Below are 21,144 nucleotides of genomic sequence, written 5' to 3'. Positions count from 1 at the left end.
AGTCAGTCAATCACAATTTACCCAAGATATATCACGGTTTTAATGCTCTCGAACACAGCCAATGTCTGCAGTTACACTTTATTGCAAATACAAGTCAACGGAGTTTAAAGATTCAAAGCCGGATGTTCCCATGTCTGTACGGTTGCCATTAGTTAACACAGCCACAAAGTCAAAATTGGTTGTATCGTAAACATTCATGAAAACAAACAATTTGCCTTTAGGTCTTCCTTTAAGGTTAGGCACAAGGTTAGCAGTGTGTTGAAGGCTAGGGTTAATGTTATGTTTCAAATCAGTTTTTAAGAATATAAATAGTCAGAAATGGGCGTGGTTTATATATTTATGGCTGGGGTAACTAGTGACGACTCATTGGTACTGCTAGCGGAACACAAGCCCCCATATTGAGCTTGGCTGCGAGCAGAACGGTTGTAGTAAGCTGCACATACCCAGGGATGGTCTTCCTTTAATGCATTTCAATTAGACACAGATGGTAAGGGTACAGTAGGGGTTTTATTTAGGAACAGTGCACCATAACTTGTTGAGAGATGTCGACGCGGTCGGAGAGAGAGAAAGCCCAGAAACTGAATGAGCAGCATCAGGCCATTCTGTCCAAAATGCTCCGAGAGGACGACAACAAGCACTGCGCTGACTGCGAGGCTAAAGGTAATCTCAGCTGCTGAAATCTAGACAGTGAAACTAGGTTAACCCACCTAGTGGTCGTGGTTCCATATACGCCATCCCATCCAGCCACACATGGGAGTTTGACTTCTGCCTGAGTGTGAATGAGCAAGCAAACAGACATTGGCTAGCTAGCCAAGGTATACCGCTCATTCCATTTGACAGGTTTGTTAGCTTGCTAGCCTAGCACGATGGAAGCAACACAAAAAGCAGGTATTGGCTCCGATGTCCTTCCCTCCAATTTATTTATGAGCGGAAAAACAATATCGGAGACCAGTCTACGATAACGGAGGGTAATCGGTCACCAGTATTGCCAGCATACAAGCCAATATGGGCGGATAATACAATGCTGATGTAGCAGTGACTGTCAAGCAGGTTTTCATCCAGTTCAGCGAACCACCCATCTGTGATTAATGAATGCCTCTTGCGTCATGATGACGTGTTTTGCTAATGTTTACCTTACGTTTATGGACAGTCCCTATTTTCGTTTCACTATCAGCTGCAAGTGTGTTGACCATGACCATGCGAGCAATGATCAGTTAACAGCATGACGTGTCCATATTTCATACCACTGGGTCCTTGCTTTGCCCTCGAGTTTCTCTGGTTGGGCTCAAAGTTAGGCTTTTGAGATGTGACTGTAGTTGCCATGGCTCCGAGAGAGTCCAGTCCAGACTGGTTTTCACGTGGTTTGGGGATGCTGGTTGTTTGACAGATGGGGCCAATGAACAGCACAGTTTATGGATGATGCTGTAAAATGAGGGATGCATCCAGGAAGAGGACAGGTGACAACCAACAGCTTTGCACTATCCTTTGTCAGACACAAAAGTTGACCCGGCACACACTACACATTGCTCTTTCAAATTCCAGATTCTCCTCCGTCTGAATACAATATATTGTATAGCCTACATGGGTATTATCCCAATCGCGTGTTATCAAATTTGTGCACAATACACCCACCCATTGCAAATGGATCCCGGACAGGCTCTAATCTGCAGAATGGTTCTCTTTGTTTTCTATTCTTAGCCTATGTAATCCTGCTTTATGTAACGTTGCATTATAGCTCAGTCAGGTAAAAGGAAGTGTCAGTGTTTGTTTATTAAGTGAAAACTCCACTCAAGCTGCAACCTTGGGCGCTGTATAGGTGAATGCTCACACTGCATCCATCTGTTCGTCCGCCCACTTTGTGTTTGTAAGTGTGTCTGCATGCGTGCGTGCCTGTGTGAATGGCTCACATGCTCGTGTGTGTGTATTGTGAAGCATTGTTCCTGTAAATTGTGCGTGTGCATAGCCTATGTGTAATGATTGTGAGATGATGCTGTCAGCTCATATTTGTTAGCACTGTGTTAGAGAAAATGGAAGGAAAGCGAGAGAGAGAGAGGGATCGTTCTATACTGGGGTGTTGCTTATCTCCTCTCCCCATACTGCCTCTGTCTCTCTCTATCTTCTCATTGCCTAAGCTCTGGTTTCTATCTCTCCAGTGTCCACACAATGGGAAAGGAAAATTACCCAGCATCCTTCACTGCTTCTCCTTCCATGTCCTACAAGATGGGGCAAAGCAGTGTGTTTCTGTTTTAATGGCTTCCCACCTACAACTCTGGTTTCAGGACAGTCTCCACCATGTTGCTTTACCAGTATCCATGCCTTTGAGATCAGAGCTGGGGTTGTTTGGAGTCTGGACTATACACTTGGGAATTAGTGGTAAGACCTTCCTCAGGCTTAGGGGTCAACTCTTCTCTGCAATCAGAGGAAGATATTTTCAGCTGCTTTCTTCCTCCGTGTTGTCATGCTGCAGTAAGAGTTGATAGTCATTTGACTTCAGACGTCACTGAGTAACAAGGGCCTGAGGCACTCTCGCTTCACTCACTATTTAGTCAAATATGTAAGCTGGCACAGACATGTTGCACTGTCTCTCTCTTTCTATCAATATGTCTCTCAATACCACGTATCTGCCATTTGTGCTAGTGCTGAAGTTAGTATTAGCAAGAGGGAGATGGCATCTCTCTCTCAACACACACCCCAGAGGCATGTTGACCTATGACTGGATGGGCAGCCCTCTGATAGGCTGGCCCAGGCCGGGTGGGTGTGGCTAATCGGTTATATCATCAAGCTCCATCTGATCTCACACACACACACACACACACACACACACACACACACACACACACACACACACACACATACTATCAGTTGGCTTTGTTGTGCCTAGCCTACTAAACCCAGGCCACACAGGAAGAATGCCTCTCGTTTAATTTCCACCTCTGCAGTGAAACGGGGAGAGGAGGACTAGGTTGTGTGTGTGTTCCTAGACAGCCAGGACTATGCGTGACAGACCTGCAATAATGGTGAATAGATGGGGTGTTGGCCCGTAGCTTTGACTACTGCAGTGTGATGAGTGACTCACCTGAGCTGCTCAGCTGTAATTCCACCCTGCTTGTCTCTGTGCCTGTAAACACTGTGTGCACACTGCCCTAAATTCTCAGGGTGGGTGTGAACAAATGTTTGTGTATACCTCTACCGTTGCTGTGTCTCAAGGAATATAAGCCTAGGCTAGAACAGAGTGCTTTCCTTTTCGATCATTAGACTAGCCTACTTGTGCTGGGACCGTAGCATGTGTTTACTGGTAGGCTATCATCTGGCATGGCAGGGGCACACTCTTTGAGCTGGCATGATTTTCTCTGTGTTGGCACGGCAAGCTTGGCGAGAAAGCCAGATGGGCACAGAAGGTTGTTCTGCCCCCCCCCCCCCTGGATACCCCTCTCTCCCTCTCTGCGTGCCTGTGGGAGCCAAAGCCCATATATTGTGTGGCTCTTGAAGTCGGCCTGACACGATGACACCTAGTCTGATATCCTGCGTGTTTTTGTGAGCCACTATTCAATGAATCCAGTGATTCTGCAAGAGGGATTAGCAACAACTCTCAACATTTGTGGAAAAGTGCACCAAATATAGACGCCTCTCCCATCTTCGCTGTGTCTGAGGCCTGCCTACTGTCCCTCTTATCACCAATAGGTGGTGCCAGAAGCCCAATAACTCAGTGGGTGAAAGTCAGGGAATCGATGGAGAGGAAGCCTCATTTTATGATCTCTCAACCCAATACTTTGTGTTACTTCATTTTCTTCAGGGGACAGAAGTAACCTAGTAGTTTGAATGTTATCTGATGATGTGGTGGTAGATGCCCAGTCTGCCCTATGGCTCAGCGCCAGTATCCACAAAGCATCTGAGTAGCAGGGCTGATCTAGGATGAGTCTTGCCTTTATAGATCATAATGAATAAGACTAATATAGACAGATCCTAGATCAGCTCTGGTACTCTGAGATGCTTTGTGGATACAGGACCAGGTGCCTGCATACATCATTGACACACACAGCTCAGGGGAGTCGGCTCCGTCACATCCAGCTCTGAGGCCCGTCAGCAATCGATTAAGTGAATGTCTTTATGCAACAAATGTTAATACATCGAACCGCATCATGTCGAACCGAAATGCATTGTTTCATTCCTCTAATGAAACCGACTCTACCGAACCGACTCTTCTGAACACGGCTGGCCTTCTCTGGGGACTAGTGCCACAGCCTTGCAACCTAACCTGGACTGCACTGCATCCAGCCACCACCAGGGAGCAGCAGAGCGCTGTTCTCCAGTGCTGGAGGTCGAAGTTGTCCCCCTACCCTCAAATCTAAGATCTGATAGGCCTGATAATCCTAACCAATAGGGCCTATCAGATCTTAGATCAGTTCAGGGGGGTGACAAATATCTAGCCTAACCCTGTATCAGTGGTTGAGTGCTACTTGATCTACGGCAACTTGTTCCTCAAGCACTTTGTCATTGATTGGGTGGATTTAATTTTCCACAGCTTTGAACAATGGTGACACAGACAAGGCCAGGAGTAGGAAGTTGCTGAGACGACCTGTCAGTGTCTTCTGGAGAAATGTCGTCTACGGCCACCAGCTTCCCTGTTCTACGAACACACACACACACACACACACACACACACACACACACACACACACACACCAAGCCCTGTCCTCAGTTTGACGGCAGTGGCCTTAATTTCAAGCTTGGCTGCTTGTCTCCACTAGTTTGAAAGCTACACTGTCACTCACCGAGGGTCCAGGGGTGTGTGTGTGTGTGTGTGTGTGTGTGTGTGTGTGTGTGTGGGGGGGATGTGTTTGTTAGGTTCAGTCGGTGGTTGATCTTTGGCAGGGGGTTCTGACTAATCAGCTAATCAATGCTCTTTAGTCTGGACCACGCTTGGCCTAATTGAATGAATCAGTGTTTTAATGCTGGGCTGGAACAAAAACTATTACACTCCTGGAGTTGGTACAGTAGCAGAATAATAACTGTGTGTCTGCCTCTGTGTAGGTCCGCGATGGGCGTCGTGGAACCTGGGGGTCTTCATGTGTATCCGCTGTGCTGGCATCCACAGGAACCTGGGGGTCCACATCTCCAGAGTCAAATCTGTCAACCTGGACCAATGGACCCAAGAACAGATCCAGGTACCATGGGTGTGTGCGTTTTATGGGGGTGTGTGACGGACAATGAGGTCTGTGGGTGGTTTTTGGGGTGTTGTGTTTTGGTTGCGGCTGAGTGTGTGTGAATTAGACAGATGAAGAAAAAATGGTGTTTTTGAGGATGGGGCGGGGGGAATTAAATTAAAACCAAAGTGTAGGCCTGTCTGTGGTTTGTTGAGGAGTTGTCTGTCAGGGTAGATGGAGCTTGCATCTCTCTCTGAATGTTAATTGCTGTTTTAATGGCTAATTAATTCCTGATGGGTAATTATTCCAACGTTAGCTCATTCATTCCTCCTATCAAATCCATCATTCTCCTCATCTTCCTGTGGCAGTTATCTTCTGTGTGTGTGGTGGGGGGGCTGCCTGCCTGCCATGCCTGTTTGTGTATGTGTGTCATTACCAAGTACAAACTTACTAGAATGTAAATAGAACATTTCAAAGCAGTTGTGGTGACACTTTCTTTTAATTCCATTTGTTTTTGGAGACCTTGCCCTCTGCTTGAATATGTGATGCATTATGAAGCTAGAGATGTCTAATGATATATTCAAGGCTGTTATCTCTCTCTCCCCTGTGTGTGTGTGTGTGTGTGTGTGTGTGTGTGTGTGTGTGTGTGTGTGTGTGTGTGTGTGTGTGTGTGTGTGTGTGTGTGTGTGTGTGTGTGTGTATATAGAGTATGGTAGACATGGGGAACAACAAGGCCAAACAGCTGTACGAAGCCCACCTCCCAGACACCTTCAGACGTCCACAGACCGACCAGTATCCTCTCGTCTCCCTTTCTGTGTGTTTAGTAATAATGAACCCCCTCTGTGTGTTTAGTAATAATGAACCCCCTCTGTGTGTTTAGTAATAATGAACCCCCTCTGTGTGTTTAGTAATAATGAACCCCCTCTGTGTGTTTAGTAATAATGAACCCCCTCTGTGTGTTTAGTAATAATGAACCCCCTCTGTGTGCATCTGCATTTGACCAGCACCCATCACAACACAGTTCCTCTTCCCATGTCACTTTGGACCCAATTGTGATGAAACGCACATTTGGACACGGCACCTTTGCGTGCATGGGTTGTGTTGGAGAGTGTGAGGCAGCATGGTAGCTGGGCTGCCTGCTGTTCTGACAGGACAGCTGTGTGTTCTTGATAACAGCTGTTCCTGTTCAAACTCAGACTGAATTCACACGGTCTGCCTGGTTCAAGTCTCTAATAAATCATCTGGTGTCTAGCTTTGTCGCGGGATGGGCATCGGTTTTGCCTTTTTGATGGCTCCTGCGAGTTCTGACAGTAGTTCAAAGCCACAGGGGTCAAACTAGCCTGACTAACTGGTAGGGAGGTCAAATGTGTAGGCCTATGTATTCATTGTGTGGGGAGTTGGAGTATTTGAGATAAGGCTGTGTGTTTCTTTGCTTTCATGTTGTCCTTCTCCCCCTCAGCTTTTTTGTTGAAGTGCCTTTCCTTTTTCATGGTTCCTTTGTCTGTCTGTCTTTTCTTCACTCCCATCTCCTTTTCTGTTACTTCTCTGTTGTCAGGTTTGCTTGTCTCTCTCTCTCTATTTTCAAATTCAATGCAGTAGACTTAATTGACATGGCAAGTTAAATTACTTAAAGTACTAGACAAAAGTTTGGACACCTACTCATTCTATGGTTTTTCTTTATTTTCTACATTGTAGAATAATAGTGACATCAAAAATATGAAATAACACACATGTAGTAACCAAAAAAGTGTTAAACAAATCAAAATCTATTTGAGATTCTTCAAAGTAGCCACCCTTTGCCTTGATGACAGCTTTGCACACTCTTGGCATTCTCTCAACCAGCTTCATGAGGTAGTCACCTGGAATGCATTTCAATTAACAGGTGTGCCTTAAGTTCATTTGTCGATATTCTTTTCTTAATGCGTTTGAGCCAATCAGTTGTGTTGTGACAAGATAGGGGTGGTATACAGAAGATAGCCCTATTTGGTAAAAGACCAAGTCCATATTATGGCATGAACAGCTCAAATAAGCAAAGAGAATTGACTGACCTTCATGTCTTAAAGTAATCTGGAAAATTTCAAGACCTTTAAAAGTTTCTTCAAGTGCAGTCACAAAAACCATCAAGCGCTATGATGAAACAGGCTCTCATGAGGACCGCAACAGGAAAGGAAGACCCAGAGTTACCTCTGCTGCAGAGGATAAGTTCATTAAAGTTATAAGCTTCAGAAATTGCATCCCAAATAAATGCTTCACAGAGTTCAAGTAACAGACACATCTCAACATCAACTGTTCAGAGGAGACTGTGTGAATCAGGCCTTCATGGTCGACTTGCTGCAAAGAAACCACTGCTAAAGGACACCAATAAGAAGAGACTGGTGGAAGTGCGTCCTTTGGTCTGATGAGTCCAAATTTGAGATTTCTGGTTCCAACCGCCGTGTCTTTGTGAGACGCAGAGTAGGTGAACGGATTATCTCTGCATGTGTGCTTCCCACCGTGAATCATGTAGGAGGAGGTGTGGGGGTGCTTTGCTGTTGACACTGTCAGTAATTTATTTAGAATTCAAGACATACTTAACCAGCATGGCTACCGCAGCATTCTGCAGCAATATGCCATTCCATCTGGTTTGCGCTTACTGGGGCTATAATTTGTTTTTCAACAGGACAATGACCCAACACACCTCCAGGCTGTGTAAGGGCTATTTGACCAAGAAGGAGAGTGCTGCATCAGATGACCTGGCCTCCACAATCACCCGACCTCAACCCAATTGAGATGGTTTGGATGATTTGGACTGCAGAGTGAAGGAAAAGCAACCAACAAGTGCTCTGAATATGTAGGAACTCCTTCAAGACTGTTGGAAAAGCATTCCAGGTGAAGCTAGTTGAGAGAATGCCAAGAGTGTGCAAAGCTGTCATCAAGGCAAAGGGTGGCTACTTTGAAGAATCTAAAATGTATTTAGATTTGTTTTAATACTATTTCTTTTTTTTTTTTACTACTTGATTCCATATGTGTTCATAGTTTTGATGTCTTCACTTTTATTCTACAAAATAGCAAAAATAAAGAAAAACTCTTGAATGAGTAGTTGTCAACTTTTGACTGGTACTGTACATTGTCAAAGTACACACAACAACAATGGTGGGACCAACAGCAATAAGGCATCAGTAATAATAGTAGTGGTGGAAATAGTATTACCACTAACAGCAACAACAATGTGAATAATAATAAACTAAAGCAATAGTAGTAGGGAACTCTCAATATGACTGAAAGGCCTCATGGCATGGTATGAAAGCCAAAACATATTCGCAAAATATTTCTTTCCCCCTCCCCCCTTCAGCTCTGGCCTCTGACTCGTCTCCATGTAAATTCCAGCATGAATAAAGATGTGCCTACAGGAGCAGCATCCGAATATATTTACACACCACTTTTTCTTGAGGGTGTTTGGGCCTGCTTCGACAGCGACCTCCCTTCCTTCGCTTGTTTTTCTGCATTGTGAATTTCAGTCTTTCCCTTTCTTTCCTCCCCTGCCTCTGTAATTAGGCCATTCAGAAACATTCAATGCCGTCTTGGTAAGCAACTCCAGTGTATATTTGGCCCTGTGTTTTAGGTTATTGTCCTGCTGAAAGATGAATTTGTCTCCCAGTGTCTGTTGGAAAGCAGACCGAACCAGGTTTTTGTCTAGGATTTCGCCTGTGCTTAGCTGTATTCCATTTCTGTTAATCCTGGAAAACTTCCTAGTCCTTGCCGATGACAAGCATACCCATAACATGATGCAGCCACCACCATGCTTGAAAATATGGAGAGTGATGTGTCGTGTTGGATTTGCACCAAACATAACACTTTATTTAGGACACACAGTTCATTTCTTTGTCACTTTATTGCAAACAGGATGCATGTTTTGGAATATTTTTTAATTCTGTACAGATTTCCTTCCTTTCAGTCTGTCATTTCGGTTAGTATTGTGGAGTAACTATAGTTGATCACAATTGCCCTAAAGATGAAATCCCTGAGTGGTTATCATCCCCTCCGGCAACTGACTAAGGAAGGACGCCTGTATCTTTCGTAGTGACTGGGTGTATTGATACACCTTCCAAAGTGTAATTAATAACTTCACCATGCTCAAAGGGATATTATTTTTCTTTTTTCTTTACCCATCTACCAATAACGTCCTTCTTTGCTAGGCATTGGAAACCTCCCTGGTCTTTGTGGTTCAATCTGTGTTTGAAATTCACCGCTTGACTGAGGGAACTTACGGATAATTGTATGTGTGGGGTACAGAGATGAGATAGTCATTCAAAACTCACGTTAAACTCTATTGCACACAGACTGAGTCCATGCAACTTATTATGTGACTTGTTCAGCACATTTTTACTCCTGAACTTATTTAGGCTTGCTGTAACACAGGAATACTTATTGAATGTCTAAAGACATAATTCCACTTCGATATTATGGGGTAATGTGTGTAGGCCAGTGACACAAAATCTCAATTGAATCAGGCTGTAACACAACACAATGTAGAAAAAGTCAAGGGGTGTGAATACTTTTTGAAGCCACTGTATAGTAAGACATAGCTGTGTGACTGTGTACTACAGTGTCATTCCCTAACCCCTGACCTCAGAGCAGTAGAGTTCTTCATCCGGGATAAGTACGAAAGGAAGAAATACTACGACCAGAACGGCCTCAAAACAGCTTCAGTAAGTGTAAAAAAACACACACACACACACTGTCCACAACACTGATCTGTTACACAGCAATTGGCACGAATAATTGGTGTGTGTCTGTGTACATAACATTATTTGTGTGGGGTTTGTATGTGAATGGGAGTTTTTTTGTGAGAGGCATGTTTGTGTGGCTGGCTGCATATACAGCAGTGTTCATTTTGGCACCCTTTTTTAAAGTCTTAGTCATTTTGTCTAAAATATAATTAAGTCACATTTTTGTCGTTTTGATTTAGTCTAGTTATTGTCAAAATGACGGGGACATTTTAGTCAACTAGTAACATATTAGTCACGTCACATTTGTAATCGCCCCATTAATCTATAGTCAACATAAATCACTGACTTCCTTGTGCACAAACATGCATAGCCTTGTCCTACCAACATCTTTTTCTGCATGACTTCCTGTCGCATGATTTTTCTTCCCAACAGCCAAATTGGCAGAAGAATACATTACTCTGCAGCAGATAAAACATCTGACCTCTTGACAGGGCTCCAACTTTTTCAGTGGCTCCAGCCCATGATTTTGTCGCACCAGTAGAAAACGAAGCGGCATCACGCAATAGAAAACATTTGTTATCATTCACCTTCGAAAGTAACCTGCAGTGCTTTAGACTTGTGTGCAATAGACTATTGAGATTGTAGGCTATTCGAAAAAGAACTTGTTTCATCTAACATGTCCAAGCAGGAATGCATGGTTCAAGATAATATGATGTGCAACCTAATCCGGTGATTTGTCTTGAATTGTGAGTTGACAATAGGATATTGTTGTTATATTATAATGTTAAAGTAGGGTTACAGAATTTTCAGACTATTTTGAATTTTTCAATAGAGATGTAGGAAAATTCACCTTTATGTGCATAAATATCATAGGCTAATTTATCTTAGGGCTTATTCAGCACATGAGGAAGTGAAAACTCAAAACACATTTGAGCGATTGCTAACAGTGAATAGAATGCCCACTGCTAGTAGCCATGTATTAATCTAACAGTAAATGTGATGTCTTAAAAAGCGTTGCAATTGTAGGTTTGCTACCCAATGGACCGGCAATGGCCGATGAGCAATTGCTCATTTTGCACGCTTCGTATCTTAACGCTAGACCCGCTGGGCCTCGCGGGACCTAATGAGCAGTCACTCTGACTGCAACATTTGAAACAGTTTAATTCATATTCCATATATGCCGTCGCAAAAATAATAATTTGTTTGTGTTCAACAAGTTTCCTTTTCATTTAAACGTTTTTCTTAAAAACTTTGTAGTGAATTCTTTCGTCATGTTTTTTTTCCCATCATATTTTAATGAACTTGTAGAAAATACACTCTGTCAAGAAGCATTATAACCATCATAATCATGTAAGCCAGATAGGCCTTTCACGTACATGCCCTTATGTCAGTCAGTCATCAGTCAAAGAGAGATCAGTCATCAGCAACACAACATTGGGGTAGGTGCATGTCTGACATCAATGTGTGTGCAATTACAATGATCATTTTTCAGTAATGTACCATATTAAATTGATAGCCTACTTTGTCAACAGTATTTATGGTGTAATGGAATGATTTTGCCTTGTTTTGTGGGTTTTGACACTCTCTTATGTAGGTGTCATAACCAGCCACAAAGTAATACAACGGGTCGAAGTATGTATCATGACAGTGTTATGACCATATTATGACGGGTTGACGAGTTGTCAGCTGTTATGACGTATTAAGAATTGGTTATGACCGTGTCATAGCGTGTTATGATGCTGTGTGTCAACTAAAGTGTTACTGATATTAGATACAGCACCGGGAAGATGCAGAGAGAGTGACATGACAGCAATCGATACGATACAGATGGTATCAAATGTAACACCAAATGGCAGGAAATGAGGACGGTATCAGTTCTGTGTGGTGTGCTTCCTGAAACCATCACTACATGGTAGTTAATCAATTGGTCTAAATGTATCCTTAGCAGATGCTAAATGAATACGACCATGATCTAAAGTAAACTAAAATGTAGAATTACATCAGATGATATTAGCGAGGCTGTGACAGAGCAGAGGCAGGCGTGCGTGCTGACCTTGGTGACCTCGGGAGCCAGATGCGAGTGGGTCTCCTTCAGACGAGAGATGGAGCTGTGACTCAGACCTCCCACCACAGCGTATTAGAGAGAGAGAGAGAGAGAGAGAGAGAGAGAGATTACAGTAAACGAACATACCTAAAACAACTTGGTTCCAATACAGTATCTAAACCAACATAAATGAATCTCTCTTTACATTGTGCTTATGCAGTCAATAACGTCAGGGGAATGTGCTTTAACATCTGTCAAGTAAAGTGATAGCAATATGGGAATCTTGTAAAAAGAAAATGTGAGTAAAGTCATATGACTTCACATGAGAGATTTATCTTTAGTTTTATCTCCAGTTTTCTTAATAAATAAAAAAATAGGGCGCATTTGTTAGAAATGTCTAAATTTAGATTTTGGTGAGCTTAATAGGCACACTTACCCACAGAAAGCTGAGAACAACAGTAGTTGCTTCCAAAAGATTTGGGATTTTGAAATGTTATCCAGTCAGAAGCCTTTTTCTCTTTCCTGGAGCGCACATCAAGTGGCTCGTTTGTCACAGCAGCAGGTCCCAGGTGAACAGGCCCAGGGGCCGGGCACACACTTACAGGAATCATGATGATAATACACTTTACTGTTTGACCAAATCAGGGTTTTAGCCTGGTGAGGTGACCATCAAATGAATATTTAGCTCGCATGCACCTTTTTACAAATTTAACTCGGAGGCAAGTCAAAGGGTTGCAAAATGCCACTAAATGGTCCGTTTGGAGCTTTGCCCCTTGACATACTGTAGTTGTATTGTAATTAAAGTGTTCTAAGTCGTTTTCGTCAACCCAAATGTAAAAAATTATTTTCATTTAGTTAGTTTTTCTAGGTCTATTTAGTCAGATCGTCTCGTCAATTGCCACTGAAAAATAGGTGTTTGACATTTTTGTCACTATTTTAGTTGACGAAATGAACACTTTTTATACTCGTCTCAGAAGAAAAGTATGTATGGATTAAATGCATGCCCAGCTCTCTGTGTGTGTGTGTGTGTGTGTGTGTGTGGTGCATATGCACACATCTCTCAGATCACTGAGTGTCTAAAGCCCATTTTCCACCTGAGGCCAAACCCTCTCCCCCGTCCACTCACACCTGCTACCTAGCATAAGTCTGATAGCCTTGCTGACACACATGATGTATGCAGACTCACATCTCTCTCTGTCTCGCACCTCTCTCTGTCTAGCGCCTCTCTCTCTCGCACCTCTCTCTGTCTCGCACCTCTCTCTTTGTCTCTCTCAGGCTCTGCCAGCAGGAGTACTCTGATCTAGGATCTGTCTGTCTCTCTCAGGCTCTGCCAGCAGGAGTACTCTGATCTAGGATCTGTCTGTCTCTTTGTCTCTCTCAGGCTCTGCCAGCAGGAGTACTCTGATCTAGGATCTGTCTGTCTCTGTCTCTCTCAGGCTCTGCCAGCAGGAGTACTCTGATCTAGAATCTCTGTCTCTCTCTGTCTCTGTCTCTCTCAGGCTCTGCCAGCAGGAGTACTCTGATCTAGGGTCTGTCTGTCTCTTTGTCTCTCTCAGGCTCTGCCAGCAGGAGTACTCTGATCTAGGGTCTGTCTGTCTCTTTGTCTCTCTCAGGCTCTGCCAGCAGGAGTACTCTGATCTAGGATCTGTCTCTGCCAGCCACACAGATGCTGCCTTTTTATATGTAAATTAATTATTAAAAACAACTCATTATCACTTTAAGTCATTTTGCGCGGATAGCGGCTGGGGGCACGTAGTGTGTGTGTGTTAAGAGAGCTCTGAAAATATTTCTGGTTGGGTAGACACCTGTGTATAAGGTTTGTACTGTATGTGTATGTTAATCTGTGCATATGTGAACTCACATCGTGTGCTTGAGGTGAGTGTGTGAAAGACAGAATAGAGCCCTTGTGTCTAGTCCAACATCCATCACTCAGATAACAATGATGCATTGTGGGTATGAACACATCTGATGTAAGTCCTTGCATGAGCCCATTGTTCTGCCATGAATGCCATAGTACTGTCTGTGTGTCTTTGTTCAGGTCTTTGTCTCTCTCTCTCTCTGTGTGTGTGTGTGTGTGTGTGCGCGCGCAACACTGAAGTCAACAAGACCTCACAATCTCGCTGTCTAAGACTACCTGACACTCCTGGGACAATCACTGTTTCCAAATGCCCAGAGAGAGATGGTGACAAGGGGGTTGAGAGTGAAAGACTGGTACAAGATAGAGAAAGAGATGCGGCGAATCCCAAAATCAACTCTTGGCCCCTATCCCCTAGGCCAGGGGTATTCAACTCCCGGAGCCTGCTGCTTTTCTGTTCTACCTGATCATTAATTGCACCCACCTGGTGTCCCAGGTCTGAATCAGTCCCTGATTAGAGGGAAACAATAAAGAAAATGCAGTGGAATTGGCTTAGAGGTCCAGAATTGAGTTTGAGGGCCCTAGCAAATATAGTGAAAATGTCATCGAGACAATTCGAGAGCTGCTGTCCTAACTAGGTAAAATCACATCAAACAGGGTGTCTGTAGAGATGAACCCGGCACTCTCGGCCGGAAAACGCTATTGGTGTGTACGAGCCCTAACACTATACCCCTGCCTCTGATGACAACACCTTTTCATCTACTTCACCAGCTCTGTTTTCTCTGTTCTCTCTTGTTCTCTCTCTCTCTCTCTCTCTCTGTTCTCTCTTTTCTCTCTGTTCTCCCTCTCTCTGTTCTCCCTCTCTCTGTTCTCTCTGTTCTCTGTTCTCTCTCTCTCTCTCTCTCTCTCTCTCTCTCTCTCTCTCTCTCTCTCTGTCTCTCTCTCTCTCTCTCTCTCTCTCTCTCTCTCTCTCTCTCTCTCTCTCTGTTCTCTCTCTCTCTCTCTCTCTCTCTCTCTCTGTTCTCTGTTCTCTCTTTTCTCTCTGTTCTCCCTCTCTCTGTTCTCTCTCTCTCTCTTTCTCTGTTCTCTCTCTCTCTCTCTCTCTCTTCTCTGTTCTCTCTTTTCTCTCTGTTCTCCCTCTCTCTGTTCTCTCTCTCTCTGTTCTCTCTGTTCTCTCTCTCTCTGTTCTCTCTCTGTTCTCTCTCTGTTCTCTGTTCTCTCTCTGTTCTCTCTCTGTTCTCTCTCTCTCTCTGTTCTCTGTTCTCATCTTCTCTCTTCTCTCTCTGTTCTCTGTTCTCTCTTTGTTCTCTTTCTATCATCTACTCCCGTCTCTCTCTCTCTCTCTCTCTCTCTCTCTCTCTCTCTCTCTCTCTCTCTCCACCACTCCTCAGCTCCATCCTAAATGTGCCTGTTATTGCTGTTTCTGCGTCTCTGTCTCTGTTCTCCGTATCAAAGTAAGAGAAGAAAAAAACAATGGAACAAAAATCTCACTCAAGAAAATCACCTGAATGTTTTTTTTTTTTTACTTTTTTTTTCCAGAGGTGTGTGAGGCTGGTTTGATGAATAACTGAGAAGGAAATTGCTAAAAACTCACTTTAGATAGACCTGCTCCGTGTGTGTTCTCCCCTCAGGTAGTTTAGAGAGCGGAAGACGAGGAAATAGAAGGAGGGGGGGAGAGAAACACAGATTTGGAAAATAATGCAAGCTCTCTCTTGCTTTCTCTGAACTCAAACTCTGCCTACCTCCAGGCGCCGATTGCCAACGAACACTAGTGCCGTTTTGCTATCAGCCTAAACAGCACTGTATGCAGGTCTGGCTAGGGAGATAGGATAACTTCCTTTTGCTCCCCTGTGTTGATGTGCTATCAGTGCGCCTTCAGTTAGTCTGTGACCTACTGAGGTTGGCCAACAGAAGCTAGGAGAAGCCTAGTGGGCAGTAAATAGTAGAGGGTTTGAGGTGCTCTCTCTCTCCCTTTCTGTCTCTCTATGGCTCTTTTGTCTCTTAGGGAGGTCAGGCTTGAGTAGGGCTGTCACTCAGGTGATCAAGTACAGCCACTTGACTTGGCCCACGCAGAAAAGGCCTTTGTTGTTTCAAATACACACACACACACACACACACACACACACAGGATTGTTCTAGCCCAAGGCATGTGTGTGATTGCTCAAATCGTTCACCATATGAGTTTTCATCTGCTTCTGTATCTTATGGGAGTGTGTGTGACCTTCTGGTGAATTGTGCTGTCTCTTCCTCCGACTAGGCTGGGGAGTAAAAACACCCCAGCTTCCACTACTGGCTGTCTACTAACCCTCCTCTTTTCATCTCTCCCTCCCCACTCCCTCCTTCTGTTTTCCCTTCTCGTGTCCTCTGCCTGCCTCCTTTCTTCCTTCTGTTTCTTTCTCTCCTTGTCCTGCCTCTAACCACTCTCTCTACCCCATCCCTTTTTTCTCTCTCCTTCCCTCGATCTTTCTCCCGGGCAGAAGTCGTCTGATGCCGCTGCCTTCTCTACCTCTCCCGCCTCACAGGCTGCTGAGAAGAACAGACAGGAGGTCTGATGTTTTGCCGTCGCGCCGCCCGGTGTTGTTAAGAGCTGCTTCTGTGTGCTGATCCTTTCTGTGTGCTGATCCGTTCTGTGTGCTGGGCTCTGCTGTGGTGCTCTTTCTACTAATGGTTTTCCAATAGCCCCTTAATCACATACATTACTTTCCCCTCAAGTACACACATTGTGAGTGTGTAGTGTGTGCGGAGTTTGTGTGTGAGATCTCTCAATTCCGAATCAATCCTGTGGTAAAGAGGTTGAATGGCTGAATGATGGAGGCTGGTAGAGCATCAAGGCACCAGCCCACTTCCCCTCACTAAGCACACTGACTCCCCACGGACACGCTGACTCCCCACGGACACGCTGACTCCCCACGGACACGCTGACTCCCCACGGACAACCAGCAAGCGTGAGAGACGTGATAACAACTCCGTATGAGATTTTGATTGCTCATAATGACACTAAATTGTTCCACAAGAGGTCGGCGGAAAAAGAAGGTGTCATGACTTTCTACGTGTGTCTGTGTGAGCGCAGCTGAATCACTCTTGCTGTGCGTCTGTGACTGTGTAATAAAGGATAGGGGGTGAAACCTATTTTTAGGGCGTTTTTCAAACCCTGTTTAATTTTTGTTAGACTGCATGTGCACGCTGCACGTTCCCCTTCCAGGTGTCGTCTCGTTTGCCTTGACGTTGCCGACCTAACCTCCAGTGTCTCTTTGTTGATAGAAGGAACGAGAGAAGAAGAAGAGAGAAAAGGACCCGGAGAAAGTGAACAGACCAAGCTCCTCTGAGAAGGTAAAGATGTAGCGGGAGGGAGAAAGTGAACAGACCAAGCTCCTCTGAGAAGGTAAAGATGTAGCGGGAGGGAGAAAGTGAACAGACCAAGCTCCTCTGAGAAGGTAAAGATGTAGCGGGAGGAGTGAAGCGGGAGGGAGAAAGTGAACAGACCAAGCTCCTCTGTGAAGGTAAAGATGTAGCGGGAGGGAGAAAGTGAACAGACCAAGCTCCTCTGTGAAGGTAAAGATGTAGCGGGAGGGAGAAAGTGAACAGACCAAGCTCCTCTGAGAAGGTAAAGATGTAGCGGGAGGGAGAAAGTGGGATAGATGTATAGAGACCCCCGGAGGAAAGCCATGCTGGAGGTGGTTGTGGTGACGTGACATTTACAGTGCATGTGAGCAGGTGCTCATTATGCATGTTCTGTCACAGTAGTTTGGGGTCATGGTAGGTAATGTACGTGTGTGTTCATGTGTGCACGCGTCCTTGTGGAGCTTTTTGAATTCTGACTGAGTGGCTTTAGGACTTGGTGAGAAATACAGCTCTAGTGGTGTGTGTGTGAGTATTCTGGGTAATGGGTAGTGATGTGAGTAATTCCATGGCCTGTGGAATAGGGTAGTGTGTCTGGGTTTATACAGTGATGATGGGGCTGGCTGCCCACAGGGAATAACACAGCCACAAAGACCCTTGTGTATTGTACCAAGGCTATGCTGAACACTACCCATACTGAACACACACGGAACATTCCTTAGTTCTGTTGCTGAACATCCACTACTCAACACACACTGAACAAAGCCTGAACGCTACTCGTAGTCTTAAGTGAACCCTTACTGAACATTCAGTCCTCTTACTGCAGGCGCAGGGATCCGACTCGTACCAAAAGTACTCCCTGAGTAATCCAGTGGTTTTACTGAACACACACCAGTTAGCCACAGTTCTATTTCAACGCTTTTAATGATGCCACAGTGAGTGACCCGGCGAGTGTGTCGTTCTCTGACCCCACACGACCCTGTCAGAGCCCCAGACTCGGCAAAGCATGCTGGGAATCAGAAAGCAGCGGAACGTGCCCTCTGTGCTGACCTGCAGTCTGAGTGCAGATTGATTGAGATGTGGGCACTCTCCTGTGTGTGTGTGTGTGTGTGTGTGTGTGTGTGTGTTTCGTGTGTTGTGTGCATGTCTGTCAGACTGTGCGATGACCGCTGTGTGTGTCAGTCTGTGATGCGTGTATGGGGAAGTGTGTTGTGTACTTGCAGTTCACTTGCTCCTCTCTGTTCCTCACTTCTGCTTATCAGCTGGGCTCCAGCTGTCAATGGGACCCAGTGTCAAGGAGATATTTGTGTGTTTGAGGCCGTTGTAGACAAATGTTCATCCGTGTGTGTGTGTGTGCGTTCTTGTGCGTTTCTCTGTGTATACTTTATATATGTGCTCAAGGGTGTGTGTGTGTGTGTGTGTGTGTGTGTGTGTGTGTGTGTGTGTGTGTGTGTGTTAACACGCTGAAAGCTTGTTAATCTCCATCTCTCTAACTCTCCTGTCTCTCTCTCTCTCGCTCTCTCGCTCTCGCGGTCTGCCTCTCTCGCGCCTGTCTCGTTCTCTCTCTCATGCTCGCTCGTTCTCTCTCTCATGCTTGCTCGCTCTCTCTCTCTCATGCTCGCTCTCTCTCTCATGCTCGCTCTCTCTCTCATATGCTCGCTCTCTCTCTCTCATGCTCGCTCGCTCGCTCTCTCTCTCTCATGCTCGCTCGCCGCTCTCTCTCTCATGCTCGCTCGCTTCTCTCTCTCTCATGCTCGCCGCTATCTCTCTCTCATGCTCGCTGCTCTCTCTCTCTCATGTCGCCGCTCTCTCTCTCTCATGGTGCGCGCTTCTCTCTCATGCTCGCCGTCTCGCTCTCTCTCTCTCATGCTCGGCTCTCTCTTCATGGCTCTCTCTCTCTCTCTCTCTCCTCGCTCGCTCTCTCTCTCTCTCTCTCATGCTCGCTCTCTCTCTCTCTCTCATGCTCGCTCTCTCTCTCTCTCATGCTCGCTCTCTCTCTCTCTCTCTCATGCTCGCTCTCTCTCTCTCTCATGCTCGCTCTCTCTCTCTCATGCTCGCTCGCTCTCTCTCTCTCTCTCATGCTCGCTCGCTCTCTCTCTCTCATGCTCGCTCTCTCTCTCTCTCATGCTCGCTCTCTCTCTCTCTCATGCTCCTCTCTCTCTCTCATGCTCGCTCCCTCTCTCTCATCCTCTTTGTCTTCTCTCGCCCGCCTTTTTGTGACAATCGTTTAGCTGCGCTCTTTTCCCATGGCGGAAACTCCTTCTCTCTCTCTCGCTCTCTCTCTCTCTCTCATGCTCGCTTTCCGCTCTCTCTCTCATGCTCTTTCTCTCTCTCATGCTCGCTCTCTCTGCTCTCTCTCATGCTCGCTCTCTCTCTCTCATCTCTTCTCTCTCATGCTCGCTCGCTCTCTCTCTCTCTCCTTGCTCGCTCTCTCTCTGCTCGTCTCCTCTCTCTCTCTCATGCTCTCTCTCTCATTACTCATTTCTTCCTTCTTTCTCTCTCTCTCTCTCATTAACAGCAGACAGAGGGCGGCAGGCGAATATGTCTCGTGGCAGCAGATAATAATATGGTGACAAGCGAATATATGTAATTGAAGCGGGCAGATAATAATATGGGCGACAAGAGCAGATAATAATAATAAGTGACAGATATGTGTAGTCAATATGGTGACAGATAATAATGGTGGCGAATATATGGTGGCAGAGCAGACCAATAATAACCAGGGCGGCGGCGAATATGCCTATATGGGTACAGCGAATATGTATGTAAACGACGTGAATATAATAGGGTGACGAATTTTAATGCGTATTGGTACCATTTTGCTTGTAACTTTATCAATTTAATAATGGTGGCAGAGTTTGATTTTTCTCTCATGCTCTCTCTTTCTATCTCCTCCTCTCTTTCTCTCATCTCCCCTTTGTCTCTCTCTTTCTCTTCTGCTCTACTCTTCTCATGCTATTCTTCTCTAACTCTCATACTTACATTCGCTCTCTCTCTCTCATTTCTCTCTCTCTCTCTCATGCTCCTTCCTCTCTCATACATGCACGCTCGCACTTTTTGTTGCATATTTGTACCAATTTATATGTACAGATCAAATAAATAATAATATGGGTGGCTTAAATATTTCCATTTCTGTTAATTTTTTCATTATTTGTAAACGGCAATTAATAATAATTACCATTGGCAGATATGTAATATGGTGACGGCGGATATGTATGTATGGTGACGCCAGATATTCTTTATTGTGCGGTTTATGTGGGTAGTTTTGAATTTGGTGCGTTATTCTTTATTCTTTATTTTGTATTGCTTTTTTGCATCTCTCTCTCTGCTCGCCCCTCTGCGCTCTCATCCTCCTCTCTCTCCCTCTTCTCTCTTCCTCTCTCTCTCGCTTTTCTTCTTCTTCGTCTTTCTCTCTCTCTCTCTCTCCTCTTCATTCTTCTCATCTCTCTCTCTCTCTCTCTCATGCTCGTCTCGCTCTCTCTCTCTCCTATCTAAACCATCTTCTTTCTATTTTTGTAATATGTAATCTTTGTTCGCGATAATTTCCAATATGGCCCGGGATATGTGTGTGTAATTATAATTGTACATATATTTTGTACTTGGTGCAATTTTGCATTTTTTTTTTTTTTGTTTTTTTATCGGTGGCAAAATAATATTTAATTATATTTTTTTTATGATTTTGAATTTATGGGCGGATTTTGTGAGGGGCAATATATTGGTGCATTTTGTACAATGTTACCGTTTGAGATATTGTGCTGCGAGACGTCAATATTGGTCGCGATTTTGGTAATATATATTACGTTATATTTTTCCTTCTCTCTCTCAAACTTCTCTCTCTCATGCTCAGCTCTGCTCTCTCTCATGCTCGCCCATCTGCTGGCCTCTCTCTCATGCTCGCCGCTCTCTCATGCTCCAGCCGCTCTCTTCTCGCTCTCTCTCTCTCTGCTCTTCTCGCTCTCTCTCTCTCTCATCTCTCTCTCTCTCATGCTCGCTCTCTCTCTCTCTCTCACTGTCGTCTCTCTCTCTCATGTCTCTCGCTACTCTCTCGCTCTC

General features: G+C 44.8%; 1 protein-coding gene across 1 annotated transcript in view; it reads left to right on the top strand.

Annotated features, from left to right (window-relative positions):
* The first annotated feature begins 357 nt into the window (after nucleotides 1-357).
* The window catches only part of LOC106576989 (stromal membrane-associated protein 1), a 44,250-nt gene continuing 23,463 nt past the window's right edge, over nucleotides 358-21,144 (top strand). The window contains 6 exon segments of the mRNA XM_014154607.2: nucleotides 358-660; nucleotides 5,032-5,165; nucleotides 5,851-5,936; nucleotides 9,757-9,832; nucleotides 16,230-16,298; nucleotides 17,014-17,082. Of these exon segments, the coding sequence (XP_014010082.1) occupies nucleotides 543-660; nucleotides 5,032-5,165; nucleotides 5,851-5,936; nucleotides 9,757-9,832; nucleotides 16,230-16,298; nucleotides 17,014-17,082 (552 nt within the window). The 5' untranslated portion in view covers nucleotides 358-542.

Source organism: Salmo salar, chromosome ssa18 (genome assembly GCF_905237065.1).
Source record: "Salmo salar chromosome ssa18, Ssal_v3.1, whole genome shotgun sequence".
NCBI classification, from domain to species: Eukaryota; Metazoa; Chordata; class Actinopteri; order Salmoniformes; family Salmonidae; genus Salmo; species Salmo salar.
The sequence above is the reverse complement of the archived record's forward strand: the minus strand, read 5'-3'. Positions and strand labels throughout refer to the sequence as shown.